The sequence below is a fragment of the Chlorocebus sabaeus genome, chromosome 21, assembly GCF_047675955.1.
Source record: "Chlorocebus sabaeus isolate Y175 chromosome 21, mChlSab1.0.hap1, whole genome shotgun sequence".
Taxonomy (NCBI): Eukaryota; Metazoa; Chordata; class Mammalia; order Primates; family Cercopithecidae; genus Chlorocebus; species Chlorocebus sabaeus.
In genome coordinates, this window is record NC_132924.1 from 103,331,168 (window position 1) to 103,348,989 (window position 17,822).

Consider the following 17,822-nt stretch of genomic DNA (forward strand, 5'->3'; position numbering starts at 1 on the left):
GTTTCCCACAGGAGACTTTTTTTTTTAAAGCTGGGATTGGTCTGAGTGAGCTAGAATTTCCAACCCAAAGTTTTCTGCTGCTAGTGGAAATTCGAGGTCATGGGCTCAGTTAATATAAGCTAGAGGTAAACAAAGCAAGTTATACCTTTGCACAGTGGAGTCTGTGATTATAACTTTTATGCTCTCTATACAAATATTTTTTTTTTATTTCATCCTCTTGGGGAGGGTATTCCTGGTATTAATAAGTTCATTTTTTTAGATAAGGAAAGCAAGGTTTGGAGATGTTTTAAAAGTCATACAAGGCCACGTGGAGAGAAAATTGTTGAGAAAGATTTGAACTTGGGTTTGTCGAACTCCAAATCCACTGTAACCATTTGTCCATGCGTGACCAGCGGCCCATCTGCAGCAGAATCCAGGGAGACTTGATTGACAGGAAGGGATCTGGTTCCATCTCCAGACTGAATTAGAATATCTGGGGCTAGACACCCCAAATCTGCATTTTTACCAACTGCCCAAGGAGTTCTGAGGTATCTTCAAGTACCCACTGATCCCTGTTCCCCTGCCTCCCAGGAAGAATATATTCTAGTCTGCCCGGGGGGAGTTGGGCTTTGGGTCTCCCAGCTCTGCCATTGTGCACTGGGGCTGGAGGTGGCTGCCACAGAGGGAGGCCAGTCATTCTCTAGAGTACTTCCTGGGGGCTGCCTTGGCCCTAGCCTAAAGCAGTGTGGTCTGCAGACCACAGGCATCACATCACCTTGGAGTTTAGTCCCAGCCTTACTAAATCCAAGTCTCTGAGGGGTGGGACCTAGGAGATTCGAATGCCAAATTGGAGAAGAACTGGCCTATGGGCAGGAGGCCTGGACTCTGATGAGCTTCCCAGTAACAGCCAAAATAAACTCTTTTCTAGCACTTACAATGTGCCAGGCACAGTGCCAAGTGCATTAGGGGATTCAACACGTCGCCTCCTCACAGCTCTCAGAAGCAGGACTATTACTGTCCTTATTTTCAGACAAGGAAGTGACTCAGGCTCAGAGAGGATAGTCGCTGAAAGGCACACAGGTCCTGAGTGGCAGGGCTGGGACTGACCTGCAGGCTGGTAGATCATCATCTGCTTTCAGGACCTGAACCAGACTCACGGCCAAGGCTCTGCAGGATCAGGGACGAGGAACTTGTTCTCACAGCCAGCTTGGCCAGATCTCTGAGCAGCCATCAAGCTCACAAAAGTTGAGGCTGAAACTGCTGTCCAGACGGAGGTCTCCTTTTTTTTTTTTTTTTGAGACGGAGTTTTGCTCTTGCTGCCCAAGGCATGATCTTGGCTCACCACAACCTCTGCCTGCCGGGTTCAAGTGATTCTCCTGCCTCAGCCTCCTGAGTAGCTGGGATTAAGGAATGTGCCACCATGCTAGGCTAATTCTATATTTTTAGTAGAGACGGGGTTTCTCTGTGTTGGTCAGGCTGGTTTCGAACCCCCAATCTCAGGAGATCTGTCCCCCTCAGCCTCCCAAAAGCTGGGATTACAGGCATGAGCCACTGTGCCCAGCCCCAGATGGAGGTCTTCTTAAAAAGCCCAAGGCACTACCTGGTGGCCCTGTCTACCTCTCCTGCCTTGTGCCAGTTCCTCTTGCCTCCCTGCTCACCAGCTCCAACCTCTCCAGCTCCTCTCAGTTCCCTCAACACCATTGCTCCTGTCCAGCGGCCCCACTGGTGGCTTTGTGTGTGCTGCTTTCCTGGAACATTCTTTCCTCCCTCTCTCCTCCTTCAATATCCTTTCCTCACAAATCCTAGGACCACCCACTGGAAGTAGAGCTTCTCCTATTATTCTCTTTTCCAATACTTCATTTATTTCCTTCAGAGCAATGCAATGATAATAAATAACTAATTGACCTCTTAGTCAACTGCTGTCGGTCACCCTCCTCATGTGTGAGCTACATGAGGGCAGGGGCCATGTCTGTGTTGCTCACTGTCTCTGCACCTGTCAGCACTGGGCACACAGAAGATTCTCTATATTTGTTAAAGGACTATTTCTCCTCAGCCTAGTAAAATTAGGACTAGGTTTCACTTTATGTGGCAGAAGTCCACCTTACTGTGGCTTAACCAGATAGGGGTTTTATTTCTGTCATATAACAAGTAGCCATGTGAGGTGAGCAGTCAAGGGCTGGACACTGACTCCTGGATGTACCGGGGACCCAGACCCTTCTGATCTCTTCTGCTTCACCATTCTGCTCTATTTTGACCTCTACTTTCAAGATGGCTGCTCTACCTCCCTTGTGATGGAATTCCAGGCAGGAAGAGCAAGGAGCAAACAAGTGATCCAGCAGAGGTGGCGGGTCCAGAGACTTTGCCTTACACTATATTTGTTGAAACTGTGTCATGTGGCCATGCCCAACTGCAAGGGAGACTGGGAAATTGTTCTATAGCTGGGCATATTGTTGCCCCAAAGAAAACTGGAGTTCTGTGGGCAAGGAGGAAGGGAAGAATGGATATTTGGAAGGAGCCAGCAGAATCTGCAGCAGCTTCTCTGAGGGGCAGGGAGGATCTGAAGAGGCCTCAGAATCTGTTTCCTGCTCTAGTTTATGAAGGACTTAATCCTAAAGCCATAGAATTTTCCAGATGTTTTAGCCCAACCCACTCATTTTTGCAGTTATGAAGACAGGGGCCTCTGGATCACAAGATTTGCACAAGGCCCCACGTGAATTTAACAGCTGGGAGAAGACTAAAGCCAGGGGGGTGCTCTAGTCCCAGCCCCACTGAGGCTTCCTTCCACCACAGATTGAGGGCCCACCCCTCTGGGTCTCCTCAGCCTTCAGCAAGCCCAGAGAGTTGATGGCGGGGGTTTAAGTTTATCAAATAAAAGCTCAAGATGTAGACATACAAGTTGTAGAGCTGTTACAGAAGAGCCTTCTCCTTTTTATAAACCCTGAACGTTTTCCCCCCATTTTCTGAAGTATATAATGCTAAACAGCAGCTCCGTTTTTCAACATACTGCTTGGTGGTGGTTTCTTTTTTTTTTTTTTTCCCCCAACAAACTGCTCTTTTTAGGTATGTTTTTTCATCCTTTACACCAGCAAAATTTATGAGCATTTATTTAAAAGAAAAAAGCATTGGAAAAACTGAAGAGAGAAAGAGCAATTCTACATATGGAAAGCTATAAAGAACCACAGCAAATGTGCTGCGGTTATTGCTTTCTTAAAAAAACAAACCAGGCAGGCAGTTTGGAATGTGAGGGGCCTGTGTGAGGCCAGGCTGGCCGGGAGGCCGCGGGGGCTGGGCCGGTGGCAGGGATCCAGGGAGTGCAGTGAGGGGCCCTTCACGCCCCAATCCTCCTCCATGGCCCCTCTGACCGCTCCAGCGAGAAACAGGGCCAGACAGAAAAAGACTTTACTGAGAACATTTAATTTAATGTAAAAACGTTCCTTTAGGAAAAAAAGAAGGCCCAGGCAGCTGGTCAGCACAGGCTGGGAGAGAATGCAGCGAACATGGGGCCTGTCGCAGCTTCCCAGATTGGTGGTGGGGACCACACCAGCACAGAGTCAACAGCAGGCAGGAGGAGGCCTGCGGGGCTCCAGGGCCAGAGGCTAGGACGGGCAAGCCAAACCGGATTTGGGAAACGTGTTATCATCTCCAAGGACTGTCCTGAGTACATGGGGTTGGAGAACCTTGAAGGCCAAACAAGCTGCCTGGATTTGTCCTTCCGGACGCCTCCCCGCCCATTATTTATTGCTGTCACTTTGTTGACGTTCCAGAGCCAGGCCTGGCTGCTGCGGCTCCCAGACCCGGTCCCAGGCATGTTGGGACACGGGCCGGCTGGGCTCTGTGGAATGTTCCCAGGCAACAGGTCCACTTCCTGGGTTGCAGCCGTGGGTCCTGCTGATACCCCTTCTGTAGCAGACTCCTCCTGCCCTGTCCTCCAGCATGGCCCGCCTGCGTGGGACAGGCCTGCCCCACATCTCAAACCTGGGGGGCAAAAAATGTGGAGGAGGCCCCTGAAGGAGAACTCCAGCCTGCTTGGTTGACTGAAGTTCTTCTTCCCTGAGCTTCTAGGATGTCCTTAGTGTGAGAATCCATTTCCTCTGGTCGTCCCTTGCCAGCCTTTTGCTCTGGGGCCTGCAGTTCACCTCTTGCTCTCTCTTAACCAGCTCTACCAAGCTCTGCAGCTCTCCCTCCGCCTTCCTCAATTCCCCAAAGCATGGCTAAGACCATGGGGTAACAGTTCCCACAACTTTACTTAGGATATGGAAGGAACATACAATATAGAAAATAAAACATGGAACCCGGACGCTGGATGTGTCTGGTGTTGGAGCTGGTGGTTCATGTCCCACCACTGGTCACCCCAATAGGCCTTCACTCTCCTTGACCCTCGGCCACCTCCCACACTGCTGGGGTGGCCTGTGCCCCCTCCCACAGTGCGGACGCCCTCCAGGTGCTCCTGACGCCTATCAGGCTCCCGGAACCCGAGGTGCACCCCTGCCCAGTTCCTCTTAGTGGCAGGTCTCCATTCTGAGACTGGGGCTCTGTTCTCAAAGTTCCCTAAAGACCCTGGACACTGGAGGGTTTCTCTCTTCAGGGCACCCTTCCATCAGAGAAAAATTCAGCCTCTACTTCCAGAGAAAAAATACCACTAGCCACTTTAAAGTTTGTTTGTTTGTTTGTTTTTCACTTTAAAGTTTTGACCGTCCTGCAGCTTCAAAGAAAACACACCACTAGGCTCTGCTGGACACTCAGTTATAAAAGCAAAATTTAAGGAGGCCACTAACTGGACCTTGTCCTCTCAGCCTCCCACAATGCCCCCAAGCCCTGGTGACCTCCCACTACCACAGCCTCAGCAGGATGCAGCCCCTTTCAACCCACACTGCCCTGGACATGCATACCCACTGCAAGCCCCAGGCCCTCCCTGGCTCAATCCTTACCTCCCTGCAAACCTGGCGGCCTCTCTCCACCCTTACCAGACCGGCCACCATGGCTTGATTTGTTTTGGGGTAAAAAATTTAAGTGTGTCAGGTGCAGTGGCTCATGACTGTAATCCCAGCATCTTGGGAGGCTGAGGTGGGAGGATTGCTTGAACCCAGGAGTTTGAGACCAGCCTGGGTAACATGGTGAGACCTCATCTCTAAAAAAAAAAAAAAATCTTAAAAAATTAGCAGGGCGTGGTGGCATGCACCTGTAGTCCCAGCTACCTGGGAGTCTGAGACAGAAGGATCCGTTGAACTTAAGAATTCCAGGCAGCAATAAGCTATGATCACACCACTGCACTCCAGCCTGGGAAACAGGGAAAGATCCCATCTCAAAAAAAGAAAGAAAAAGAAAAAAAGAGAGAATAAGAAAAAAAGAATATCCTAGCATTGTAAAGTGTCACCACTGGAAGGGACCCCGGAGATTATTCTGACCAACTCCCCCATTTAATAGATGAGGAAACCGAAGCCCAGGTACGTGAAGTGACCTGCCCAAAGTCCTATAACGAGTTTGCAGCAAACCACTTAGAAAGTATTCCTGTTTTATTTTACTCTCTCCTGAAGTTAGAGAATGTCTTTGTATCACCTGTGCACTGTTCCCAGTCACATGTAACAGAAAACCAACTTGAAAAAGCTTGAGGAAAAGAAGAAATCAATTCATTGGCCCATCCAGAGAGCTGGGGTTGGGGTGGGATGTCTAAGTCCACCTGAATCATGTGGCCTCAGAGTGGGCAACAAGTGGTCTCCAGGGGAAAATGGAGGTGCTGTTATTAGAAGGAAAAGGCTACCAGGCAGGGTGATGAGAGTGAGAGGTACGCACTGCAGTCCCCGGGCAGTTTCTCAGGCTTCCCTTCCATCCGCACAACTGTGTCATGTCCAACCCTGAACACACCTGCTGAAGGGAGGCAGCTGAAGTCTCATCTCGCTATTACATCTGGCTCTTCTGACAGCACCCATCATGTTCTCTACAGGGATCTTTCTCTGCTGTCCCCTATTGATTCCTAATGGGGACAATGGGGACCAGTTCTGCTTTTGCTTCTTTGACAATCCATTTTCTAGGTTTCAGTTTGGGGGTTTCTAAGCATTGCCTTAGAGCCTCTGTCTACCATGTTTGGGGATGTTCTGGCAGCAGGGCTGTCACAGATAGTTGTCCAGTTTGTGCACTGCTCAAAGTCATCCTGCTGAGAGAAAAAGGGACTATACCTGCCCAGACAAGGAGGGGTGCTGATATGGGCTGGCTGTGTCCCCACCCAGATCTCTTCTTGAATTCCCATGTGTTGTGGGATAGACCCGGTGGGAGGTAATTGAATTATGGGGGCAGGTCTTTTCCATGCTGTTCTTCTGATAGTGAATAAGTCTCATGAGATCTGATGGTTTTTAAAAAGGGGAGTTTCCCTGCACAAACGCTCTCTCTTTGCCTGCTGCCATCCATGTAAGATGTGATTTGCTCCTCCTTGCCTTCCACCATGATCGTGAGGCTTCCCCAGCCATGTGGAACTGTAAGTCCAATCAAACCTCTTTCTTTTGCAAATTGCCCAGTCTCAGGTATATCTTTATCAGCAGTGTGAACATGGACCAAAATAGGTGCCTTTCTGCATTTTACATAAAGGCTCTGATAGGCTAGAATTGGTCCCCTTTTCTGAAAATACAAACACTTTAAAAGCTTAATAGGTGCATCAGTTAGAATTCTTTTTTCAACAATAGAAACTCCAACTAACAAAAAAGAAAACTACATTCTTTCGTCTATATATATGACCTATATATATAGACCTAAACATATATATAAACATACATATATATAGTCTGAAGGTGAGGCAACAGACCTGACAGTATCCAGAGAAAGGTGCCCTCTTTTTGGGAGTGGGGAAACCTTTTCTAGAAGCTTCCTCACAGGCCTCCTCTCATGTCTCATTGGCAAAGCTGGGTCATGTGCCCACCTTTAAACCACTGACTTGCAAAAGCGAATGAGATTTCTTCAACTGTCTTAGACCAGTCAGAATTTGTCCCTGAGCTGGCAATGGTGGTGTTCCTGGGGGCAGATGCTGACTCACAATCTGGTTTGTTTAGCCAGGAAGAAAAGGGGAGGGACGCTGTGGGCCACAGTCAGCGAGGCTGCTGCAGGCCTCCCACTGTTTGCGTTCTGGCACTTGCCCATGACTCATTCTTGAATCTAGATCCCAGCCTGGTGGCTTCTTTCTCATGGCAATAGGTCCTGGTGCTCTATTTACCCAGCTCTCGACCCGGTGGCCTCCATCTTTGCCCTTGCCTTGCTTGGACCAATGTGAAACCATCACATGGAGTGGGAAGGCAGAACCCTAGCCCTCTAACCTAGGTTACATTCTAGCAAATTGGCCTTTACCAAGAGGTACATTTTTGACTTCCTGAGGTGGTCGGGAGGGGCCCGGAGCATCAAGCTTAGCCCACACCTGAGACCCAAATTCCTCTGCCATGATGCTGTCCACTTTTTGCTGGTGCTAGCCCTGATGAACTTGTAGCATCACATTCATCCTTTCCAGCCTCGCAAAAAAATATATGACTCTTGGGCATCTTAAATTGCTGGCTGGAGGTACAAGAGGCTCCCTTGGTGAGTCTGCACCCTTTCCCCCAGGATACCCCCTTTTTCAGAGGTGTCATCTTTTCTGGAAGGAATTCACAAAAAGCCCAAGAACCAGCCAACATCCCCCAACATGTGTAGTGTGAGCAAAAGAGATTCAAAATTATAGGACAGCTTCATATTTAGGAATATTGTTTTTATAATGCAAACTAAAGAAAGACTCTACAAAACCTTCCTTCCTCATGGGGAGCAGGGTAGAGAAGCCCGAGGACCCTGTGGGGCACCAGGAGATGAGGAGTGGGGAAGACATGACTCCTGGCCTGGGGTAATTTAATTATTTTTTTAATGTTTTAATTTCATTTTTAACTTTTTAAAAGTTAAATGGGATCTCACTCTCTTGCCCAGTCTGGGGCAATCATGGCTAACTGAAGCCTTGGACTCCCAGGTTCAAGAGATCCTCCCGTCCCAGCCTCCTGAGTAGCTGGGACTACAGGCGCCACCATGCCCAGCTAAGGAAGTTTACAGTCTCCACAGAGAGACAAAAATAACATTCTAGGAGCAATGAAGAAGAAATCAATGTGAGTTTGTGTTCAAGCACTAAATAGTGTGATGAACACCTTTCCCCACCTGGCAAAATCCTGTCACTAAGACTTAAGTTAAGCCAGGCATGGTGGCCCAAGCCTATAATCCCAACACTTTCGGAGGCCAAGGTAGGAGGGTTGTGTGAGCCCAGGAGTTCGAGACCAGCCTGAGCAACATAGCAAGACTCCATCTCTACAATAAAAAATTTAAAACTAGCCAAGTGTGGTGGTGCACACCTATAGTCTCAGCTACTCGGGAGGCTGAGGTGGGAGGACCGCTTGAGCCCAGGAGGTTGAGCCTACAGTGAGCCATGATGGTGCCACTGCTCTCCAGCCTGGGTGACAGAGCAAGAACTTGTCCTAAAAAAAAAAAAAGCCTAGGTCAAATGTCACCTTCTTGGTAAAGTCTTCCCTGGACTTTGTGCCGTAGTGTGTGTACTTTTAGCCCTCATGGTACTTTCATTACCACATCACAGAAAATGTGCTGTTTAGGTCTCTTGCAGGGAGGAGAGCAGTCCCCAAAAGTCCTTTGCACGTCTAATCCCATATTGGTGACAGCTTCTTGGAGGACCTGTAGAGGACCAACAAGTTAGTTGGTTACTTCTGTCTTCCCAGCTAGACCGTGAGCTCCCTGAGGTCAGAGAACATCTGTATTGGGTGTTGTGTCCGTGTGGAGCACAGTACTTGGCCCAGAAGAATAAGTATTGATTGAATAAATCGACAAAGAGGTGAGCGTTTAGAGAAGGAGCAGACAGGTGAGCCAGGAAGCAGCTGGAGGAAGCTCCAGCGAGCACTGCAGCCCTGCCAGGGGCCGGTGGGGCCAGCAAGGCTGTACAGGCGAGAGCAGGAGCCTCCGCACAGCCTCCACATCTGTTAAAAGCGAGTTTAGGGCTTTCTTATCTTCCTAGAGTTAGGCTCGGGAGAGAGTTGTGGGTAAATATAAGGGGGTCACTCTGCCTTGGCATGGGAGGGTTGGCCAGCTAGGGGGTAGGGTAGGGAGGCAGTAGGAGAGGACCGAAACTAGAATGGGCACTATGGCTGTCACCAGTGCCCAAGGTCGGGGTCCTGACACAGAGCAGAGCCTCGAGATGGTGCCAGGACAGCCCTGGGGGCCCCATGGATGAGGGTGGATTTGTGGGAGACGTCTCTGGGGTGAGATCAGCATCCAGAACCCAGTGAATTCCCCTGTGTGGGTTCCGGTTTCTCCTGGATACTGTGCAGTCCCGACAGGGGTCTGGGTGGCTCCCCCCGCCATATTTGCTATTCAGACGACATCTGGTTACTGTTTCTGTCAAGGGCAACCCTGACCTCAGGGCCCTGTAGCGGTGGGGGTGGAGGGAAATGCCGGCAAGGGTTAGGCTCCTGCCCCCGCTGCTGCTGTCCAGGCTGAACTCCCACAGGACCCTAAGGCCAGCAGGAGGGGGCTGGGAAGTCCCACAGAGAGGGGTGTGCCCCGCACAGGGTCAGGGCAGCCTGGGCAAAGCTGGCATGGTGAGAGGCCAAACACGCAAAAGGTTAGTCCACCCTGCTGGTCTCTCCAAGCCATCAGGGTCCGTGGGAGGAGGAGGTGTCAGGCACTCTGCAGGTATCTGTGCCTCACACAGGTCTAATGGGGGAAAGCCTGGGCCTGCCCAAAGCCGCTGTGCGGACAAGAGAGGGCAGAGGCCCGGCTTGCTCGATCCCAGGAATGAAAGGCTGGTGCTCAGGAGCATGGAACAAGGAGACACCTAGAATGAGGCCCCAGCGGCAGCGACCACTTGGAGTCCTGGCTCCTTCTCCGCTGCCCAGTGGGCAAACAGAACTGCAGCTTTAGGCTGTGGGCAGGCAGAGTCCTGGCTGGGACTCCAGGAGGCCTCGAGCCCCCGCTGACCCTCAGGCCCCGCTGACCCTCAGGCCCTGCTGACCCCAGTTGATCGGGCGTGGAGCTCTGGCTTATCTCTCCAGCTGCCCAGTTCCCTGCCACTTTATCAGGGAGGGTGAGAGTGTGTCAGAGCTCAGAACTCCCACCCCAGCCTCCCCGTGGGACAGGACCCAGGTGCTGGGGGAGAACAGCCCTCGGGAGCAGCCAGGAGTCCTCGGTACTGGGAGGATTTAAAAGCTGGGGGGCCAACTCGGCCTCAGTCTGACCTTCCCTCCCGGCGGCAGCATGCGGGGGTTGCTGGTGTTGAGTGTCCTGCTGGGGGCTGTCTTTGGCAAGGAGGAATTTGTGGGGTACGGATGTGGAGAGGAGGGGGTGCTCTCTGAGGGTGATGGGGAGGACTCAGCCTCCAACCAGTAGAGGAGACAGACAGACAGACACATGGCAACACAGCCAGAGAGGATGGCCTGGCACCACCTGGGACAGCTGGCAGATGAGGAACCAGGGTTGGGAAGAGGTTGTGTCTCCCAAGACAGTCTCCTGAGCCCTGGAGAAATCTGAGCTCTGAGGAGGAGTTTTCAGGAGAGGAGAAAGGAGGAGGCCTGGCTGGCTTGGAACAGAGAAATAGTTCAAACTGGGATCGAGACAGTAACAGTGTCTAGAAGTTTCTAAAGATGGGGAGAGAAGGGGTGAGGGAGCCCAGGCCTCTCCTTGCTGAGACCCTCAGTGCTTTCCCCTGCCCAGCCCAGAGGACCAGGCCCAGTCCAGGGATTCTGGGCTGCTGCCTCCCTCCTGCACCTGGGAAGTGCTCGTGGCCAGGGCAGGTGTGGTCTTGGGTGCTCACTCCCCACTCCCACTCTGCCCAGGCATCAGGTGCTCCGAATCTCTGCAGCCGATGAGGCCCAGGTGCAGAAGGTGAAGGAGCTGGAGGACCTGGAGCATCTGCAGGTCAGAAGAGGGGAAAAGGGCTCTCCGAGGCCCCAGGGTATCAGCTGGGGCCACCCCAGGTCCCCACCAGCCTCTGCGGCCAACTGTGCCTGAGCGCTCTCCACCCAACAAGGAGACATGGAATTGACCCTGTTAGGAAGCGACTTCAACCCCACAGCTCCAGAGTCTTGCTGCCCTTGAGCACTAGGCAATGTGCCGGCCCCTTTCCGGTTCCTGCCTCTGCCTTACTGTCTCAAAGGCCTCTCACTCTGCTCCTGGGCCATTTCCCTGACCACACTGGACTCTCCAGTCCCCAGGGTTTCCCCGTCTTTCTCTGCCCCTATTATCCCTGTCCCACCCCCAATTATATGAGAACTTCTGGCACCAACAGCCCCTCCCAGGCCGGCCCTGTCCCTGCCTGCTGTCCTGGCTGCTGCCCCCAGCCCACTGTGACCCTGCTGGCTCTTGTCCTCCCCAGCTGGACTTCTGGAGGGGCCCTGCCCACCCTGGCTCCCCCATCGACGTCCGAGTGCCCTTCCCCAGCATCCAGGCGGTCAAGATCTTTCTGGAGTCCAGTGGCATCAGCTATGACACCATGATTGAGGACGTGCAGTCGCTGCTGGACGAGGAGCAGGAGCAGATGTTCGCCTTCCGGTCCCGAGCGCGCTCCACCGACACCTTTAACTACGCCACCTACCACACCCTGGAGGAGGTGAGGGCGCCCCTAGCGGCCGCTCCCCGCAGCAACCAGCTCTTCATCATGGCTGGCAGGGGCAGGGGCAGGGGCAGGGGCAGGGGCAGGGCCAGCCTAGGTGTGCGCAGCACCTGCTCTGTTTCCATGTGACCTGTGTGGTCGTAGCTCCATTGCATTGTAGGGCTCGCAGCAGGCTGGGATGGTGGAGCTGCTAAGGGAAGCATCTGGGTACCCAGAAGCTATTAAGGCCAGTCGTCTCTTCTTTCCCACCTCAGATCTATGACTTCCTGGACCTGCTGGTGGCGGAAAACCCACAACTCGTCAGCAAGATCCAGATTGGCAACACCTATGAAGGGCGTCCCATTTACGTGCTGAAGGTAACATCCACATGTGGACATACACACGGGAGAATGGACCCACACGTGGCATCCGTGATGAGCGTGGGCTGTCACGGAGAAATGACGGTCCCAGGGAACATGCTGTTAGATGGGCTCCCCATGCAGACATTTGGAAAGGCCTGAGTCTCCACCCTGGTCTTCGTGTGTGTACCCCTGCCCATACACAAACTCTCAGGTGATCCAGTGTCTCCAATCAAGCGTCACATTGTGGAAGGTATTGTGGAGTCTGGGTAGTCCAGATAAAGTGTTTTCTTGAGACAGAGTCTCGCTCTGTCACCAGACTGCAGTGCAGTGGTGTGATCTCAGCTCACTGCAAGCTCCGCCTCCTGGGTTCATGCAGTTCTCCTGCCTCGGCCTCCAGAGTAGCTGAGGCTACAAGCATGCACCACCATGCCCGGATAATTTTTTTTTTTTTTTTTTTTTTTTTTTTTTTTTTTTGAGACGAAGTCTTGCTCTGTCACCCAGGCTGGAGTACAGTGGCGCAGTGGCACGATCTCTGCTCACTACAACCTCCGCCTCCTGGGTTCAAGCAATTCCCCTGCCTCAGCCTCCCAAGTAGCTGGGATTCCAGGTGCCTACCACCACGTCTGGCTAATTTTTTGTATTTTTAGCAGAGACAGGGTTTCACAGTATTAGCCAGGATGGTCTCGATCTCCTGACCTTGTGATCTGCCTGCTTCAGCCTCCCAAAGTGCTGGGATTATAGGCATGAGCCACTGCGCCTGGCCGATAATTTTTATATTTTTAGTAGAGACAAGGTTTCGCCATGTTGCCCTGGCTGGTCTCAAACTCCTGGGCTCAAATGATCTACCCGCCTCAGCCTCCCAAAGTGCTGGGATTTCAGGTGTGAGCCACCATGCCCAACCCAGAGAATGTGTTTTATTTGTGATGTCCCCCAGAGAACTGTCGGAGCAGCAGAACAGCAGAAGGGCCAGGGGCCTGGTCAAGTCATATTCACCCCAAGCTTGGGCTGAGGGCAGGAGGCCAGGCTCTGTGGGATCCCTGTCCAGCCCCAGCCCCACACCCATCTGAGTGATGGCCACACAAGCAGAGCCTTTACCTGAGATACACAGAGAGCAGGTGGTCTCTGGCCCGGATTGGGGTCTCCTTCAGGGCAGCGAGATGAGGCCCCAGCTGTGAAATTTCCTCTGATCACTCCCCTGCTTCCTCTCCAGTTCAGCACGGGGGGCAGTAAGCGTCCAGCCATCTGGATTGACACGGGCATCCATTCCCGGGAGTGGGTCACCCAGGCCAGTGGGGTCTGGTTTGCAAAGAAGGTAAGGTCGGGGAGGTGAGGAGGGCTCTCACCTGGTGGGGCGTTAGTGTCCAAGGCCCCCAGAAGCCTGGGCCTCCCTTTGCCCATCCAGAAGCAGTGACCACAGAGGACATGGGGGAAGGTATCCATTGCTGTGACTTGGCAGATGCCTGGCCCAGCCTATGCTGCCCTCTGCCCCTCTAACCCCCCAGATCACTCAAGACTATGGGCAGGATGCAGCTTTCACCGCCATTCTCGACACCATGGACATCTTCCTGGAGATCGTCACCAACCCTGATGGCTTTGCCTTTACCCACAGCAAGGTACCGGCCTTCTCCTGTCCTTGGGGGAAGCAGGATGGGCCTCTGGCTTCTAAGCTGCACAAGTAGCTCACACCTAATCTCAACCCCAGATGTCAAGGGAGGAGCAACCAGACCTGTGCTCCTAGCCGAGGGTGTCTCAGCTGTGGCATGACTGGCATTTGGGGTGAATGATTCTTTGTCACGGGGGCTGTCCTGTGCATCCGAGGTGTTTCTAGCATCCTAACTTTATACCCATTCAATGCCAGTAGGAGCCCCCTCTCCGGTGGTGACAACCAAAATATCTTCAGCTATTGCAAAATATCTCAGGGGAGGGTCAAGATTGTCCCCAGTGGAGGCCCACTGCCCCAGACCTTACTTCCTGGTCCTACTTCTGTTTTTATGGCAAATAAAACATCCGACTAATGACACAGGGCCACAGTCTTGGTGGGGGACACCTCGTGGCTTCTTGGCCACATAGAACCCTCTGGCCAAATGCCATCCTATGACCTTCCCCACTCTCCTTCACCCGATGCCCCCTCTGCTGATCTTCCTCCCGACAACCAGCTGGGAGTGGATCCCATCCCAAGCTGTGCCTGCAGCTCAGCTCCCTATCAGGGCACTAGTGTTGAGGGCTTCCGCCTCCAGGGAGCCCTCCCCCGAGTTCACTCTGCTCTCTGCAGCCTCTGAACCACCCCCACCCAGCACCGTGACGAGCGCCACATGTGCCTCGGGGTGGCTGATCCTGTTTTCTTCCTCAGGATCGCATGTGGCGCAAGACTCGGTCCCGCACAGCAGGCTCCCTCTGTGTTGGCGTGGACCCCAACAGGAACTGGGACGCTGGCTTTGGGTGTAAGGCCCAGAGTGTCTTGGGAACAAGGATGGGACGGCCTGGAATGGCTCCTCACCACTGCTCTTGCTCCTGCCTCTCTCCTGCCCCTGCAGTGAGGGGAGGTTGGGGGGTGGCAGCTCTGCCTCTGAGGGCTCTTGGGGATGGAGGCTGTGCTCTGAGAGTTGGTTGTTACTTGTCTGTAAAAGGCAAGTTCCTTGCAAATGGGCTAAGGTCTGAAATCCTATCTAGGGGGCTTCTAGCTTAACCTCAAGTCCTCCCTCCTTGGCCACGTCTCTGTGAGAACTAGTCTCCACTGAGGAGCCCGTCTTCCGTCCCTGGGCGTGTCCATCAGCTCTGCCCAAACCAGGCTGGGAGGGCAGCACCCCCAGGTTATAGAAGGCCTCTGGGCCTTCCTGAATCCAGGGGTGGGAGTGAGCCCTTTCGTACCCGCCTCACCCCCAACTCCATGCAAAGAACTGGATTCCAGAAGCCATAGAAACTGGAGGAGCCACACCACCATGCCCTCTGTCCCCCCACAGTGGCCGGAGCCAGCAGCAACCCCTGCTCGCAGACTTACCATGGCAAGTTTGCCAATTCCGAAGTGGAGGTCAAGTCCATCGTGGACTTTGTGAAGGACCATGGGAACATCAAGGCCTTCATCTCCATCCACAGCTACTCCCAGCTCCTCCTGTATCCCTATGGCTACAAAACAGAACCAGCCCCTGACCAGGATGAGCTGGTAGGCACTGACCTCGGCTTGGTCCCTCGTCCCCAAGGTGGCTTCGGACAGGCCTGGGCTTTCCCCAGTTAGACCTGTGTAAGGCACAGATACCTCCAGAGTGCCTGACACCTCTTCCTCCCGCAAACCCTGATGGCTTGGGAAGACCAGCAGGGTAGACTACCATTTTTTTCTGAGAAATCGAGGCACAGAGGTGATGGAGTCACTTCTGTCATGTGACAGAGCAAGGGGCAGGGCTAGACTTCGATCTTAGGCACCACATGTGGAGGTACATGTGACTGAAGGGCAGAGAAGGCCAGCTGGCCGCACTGAAGGGCCAGAAAACTGTGCTGACAGGCCCTGGGCTGAGCTTACAGGCTAAGCAGGCTCTGTGCTCCCTGCGAGAGGCCCACGTGTGCAGGGCGCTTCTCCTGGGCTCCCCTGCCAGCCCCCAGGCTACCCTGGCCATGCTGTTCCAGGAGCCTGGCCATGACAGGTGGCCTTGCTTGGTGTTTTGTCCAGGATCAGCTTTCCAAGGCTGCTGTGAAAGCTCTGGCCTCTCTCTACGGAACCAGCTTCAAGTATGGCAGCATCATCAAGGCAATTTGTAAGTGGCTGTGTGGTCTCTCTTGGTGGGCCTGTTGAGGAACATCTGCTGGCTCTTCCTGACCACGGGAGTATCCCTCATGGAAGGAAGTAGCCAAGGGCGCCCAGATCTGCCAACTGCTGGCGAGGGCTGTTCTGAGGGGTGGGCAGTCCTTTTCCGGACATGAACTCTGCTCCCTTTGATACTTTCAGACAAATGTGAATTCCTCTGTCAGCTCTTGTCTTCTTGTGTTGGGGCCAAGTCTAGTTTTTTGATTGGATGGGGTGGAAAGTCCTGCTGGGATTTGCAGATCACCAGGAAATTCAACTTAAAAAAACACTTCTCGGGGGCAGGGCGCGGTGGTTCACGCCTGTAATCCCCGCACTTTGGGAGGCCGAGGCGGGCGGATCACGAGGTCAGAAGATCGAGACCATCCTGGCGAACACGGTGAAACCCTGTCTCTATTAAAACTACAAAAAATTAGCCAGGCGTGGTGGCGGGCGCCTGTAGTCCCAGCTACTCAGGAGGCTGAGGCACAAGAATCGCTTGAACCTGGGAGGCGGAGGTTGCGGTGAACTGAGAGCACACCACTGCACTCCAGCCTGGGCAACAGAGCGAGACTCCATCTCAAAACAAAACAAAACAAACCAACAACAACAACAACAAAAACACTTTTCCTCCAGTGCCCCTCAGTTAGAGAAGAGGCCCGATTTACTCCTCACTTATTTATTCATGCACTGCCCCTGAGAGGAGCATTACTGAATCAAAATGGAATTAACTCAACAAACGTTAATTGAACATCTACTATGCACCAGGCCCTGTTTCATGCACTTGGGATATAGCCATGAATGAAATAAGCAAAGATCAGGGAACTTTCTAGCCAGGGAGACTGACAATGAACATAAATAAGTAAATGATACAGTATGTGAGGTGACAAATGCTGGGGACAAAAACTAAAACTAGACCAGGTGAGGTGAATCAGAAACGCTGGGGGTGGAGGTGGAGCAAGTGGGTTGAAGGGCAGGCCTCATTGAGAGAGTGACATTTGGGCAAATATTGAAGGAAATGCGTGGAGGATGTGGCAGCCAGGAGGCTACCCAGCTAGGAAGAGCCTTCCAGGCAGAGGAACATTCTAGAGCAAAGGCTCTACAGTGTGGTCTGGCCAGGGATGTTGCTGGAACAAGAAGACTGGTGTGCCTGCCTCCAAGTACCTGAAGGTCGAAGCTGGGTAGAGGGCTGACGGGGATGAGCAGCATACACACCTCACACGCTTCCTGCCTGAGTGCCTAGGTTTTGGTGGACAAGCGGGTCACAATCTTATCCAAGGTTGACCTCACTTTTGGACTCCAGGCCTTCTTTGGAAACTGATTCAACTCTGAGTCAAGGTTTTGCTTCATTCAACCTTGTCAAGTTAAATTCTGATATGCAGCCTACTGCTCCCTCCCGGGTCAATTCAAAAGTGGCTTCATTACCTGCTGTTAATTAGTTTCCCTGGCAAAGTTTCCTCCTAAAAGAAAGACAAGTGGCTTTTGCTTTGACTCTGGCTCTTTGCACTTTCCCCCTTGCAGACCAGAGCCCCAGGGGAACAAATCCTGGTTACCCAAGCAGGGAACTCGGGTGTGTTTAGGGGCTTCACTGAAGTGGTTGTTGGACAGAGGCTGTTTTCAGAGGGGCTTGTGCAATTGCAGAGACTTTCTTGCATCCCTCAGTGAATAGGGGAACCATTGCTGGTCTCCTCTTTGGACCTCTTGGCTTAGATTTTTTAGTGGGAGTTTCTTGGAAGTGAGGCTGCTTGGTCAACAGCAGACCTTAGTAGACACTGACTCCACTCAGCATTGCACAAGGCACAGAGCTTTGGACAGTGTTGGATCGTTAACCCAACCCATGTAAATGTTCCCAAAGTGATTGACCCTTTCTCTCCTGTTTTACTCTTGCCCCAGATCAAGCCAGTGGAAGCACTATTGACTGGACCTACAGCCAGGGCATCAAGTACTCCTTCACCTTTGAGCTCCGGGACACTGGGAACTACGGCTTCCTGCTGCCGGCCTCCCAGATCATCCCCACGGCCCAGGAGACGTGGCTGGCGCTTCTGACCATCATGGAGCACACCCTGAATCACCCCTACTGAGCTGACCCTTTGACACCCTCCTTGCCCTCCTCTCTGGCCCCACC

At 52.7% G+C, this 17,822-nt stretch overlaps 1 protein-coding gene across 1 annotated transcript; it reads left to right on the top strand.

Annotated features, from left to right (window-relative positions):
- Positions 1–10,174: 10,174 nt before the first annotated feature.
- On the top strand, positions 10,175–17,822 carry CPA1 (carboxypeptidase A1). The gene is made up of 10 exons (XM_007982911.3): positions 10,175–10,295; positions 10,809–10,890; positions 11,348–11,581; positions 11,839–11,940; positions 13,136–13,237; positions 13,428–13,538; positions 14,276–14,366; positions 14,886–15,085; positions 15,587–15,671; positions 17,591–17,822. The coding sequence occupies exons 1-10, from the start codon at positions 10,231–10,233 to the stop codon at positions 17,776–17,778; spliced, it is 1,260 nt and encodes a 419-aa protein (XP_007981102.3). The 5' UTR covers positions 10,175–10,230; the 3' UTR covers positions 17,779–17,822.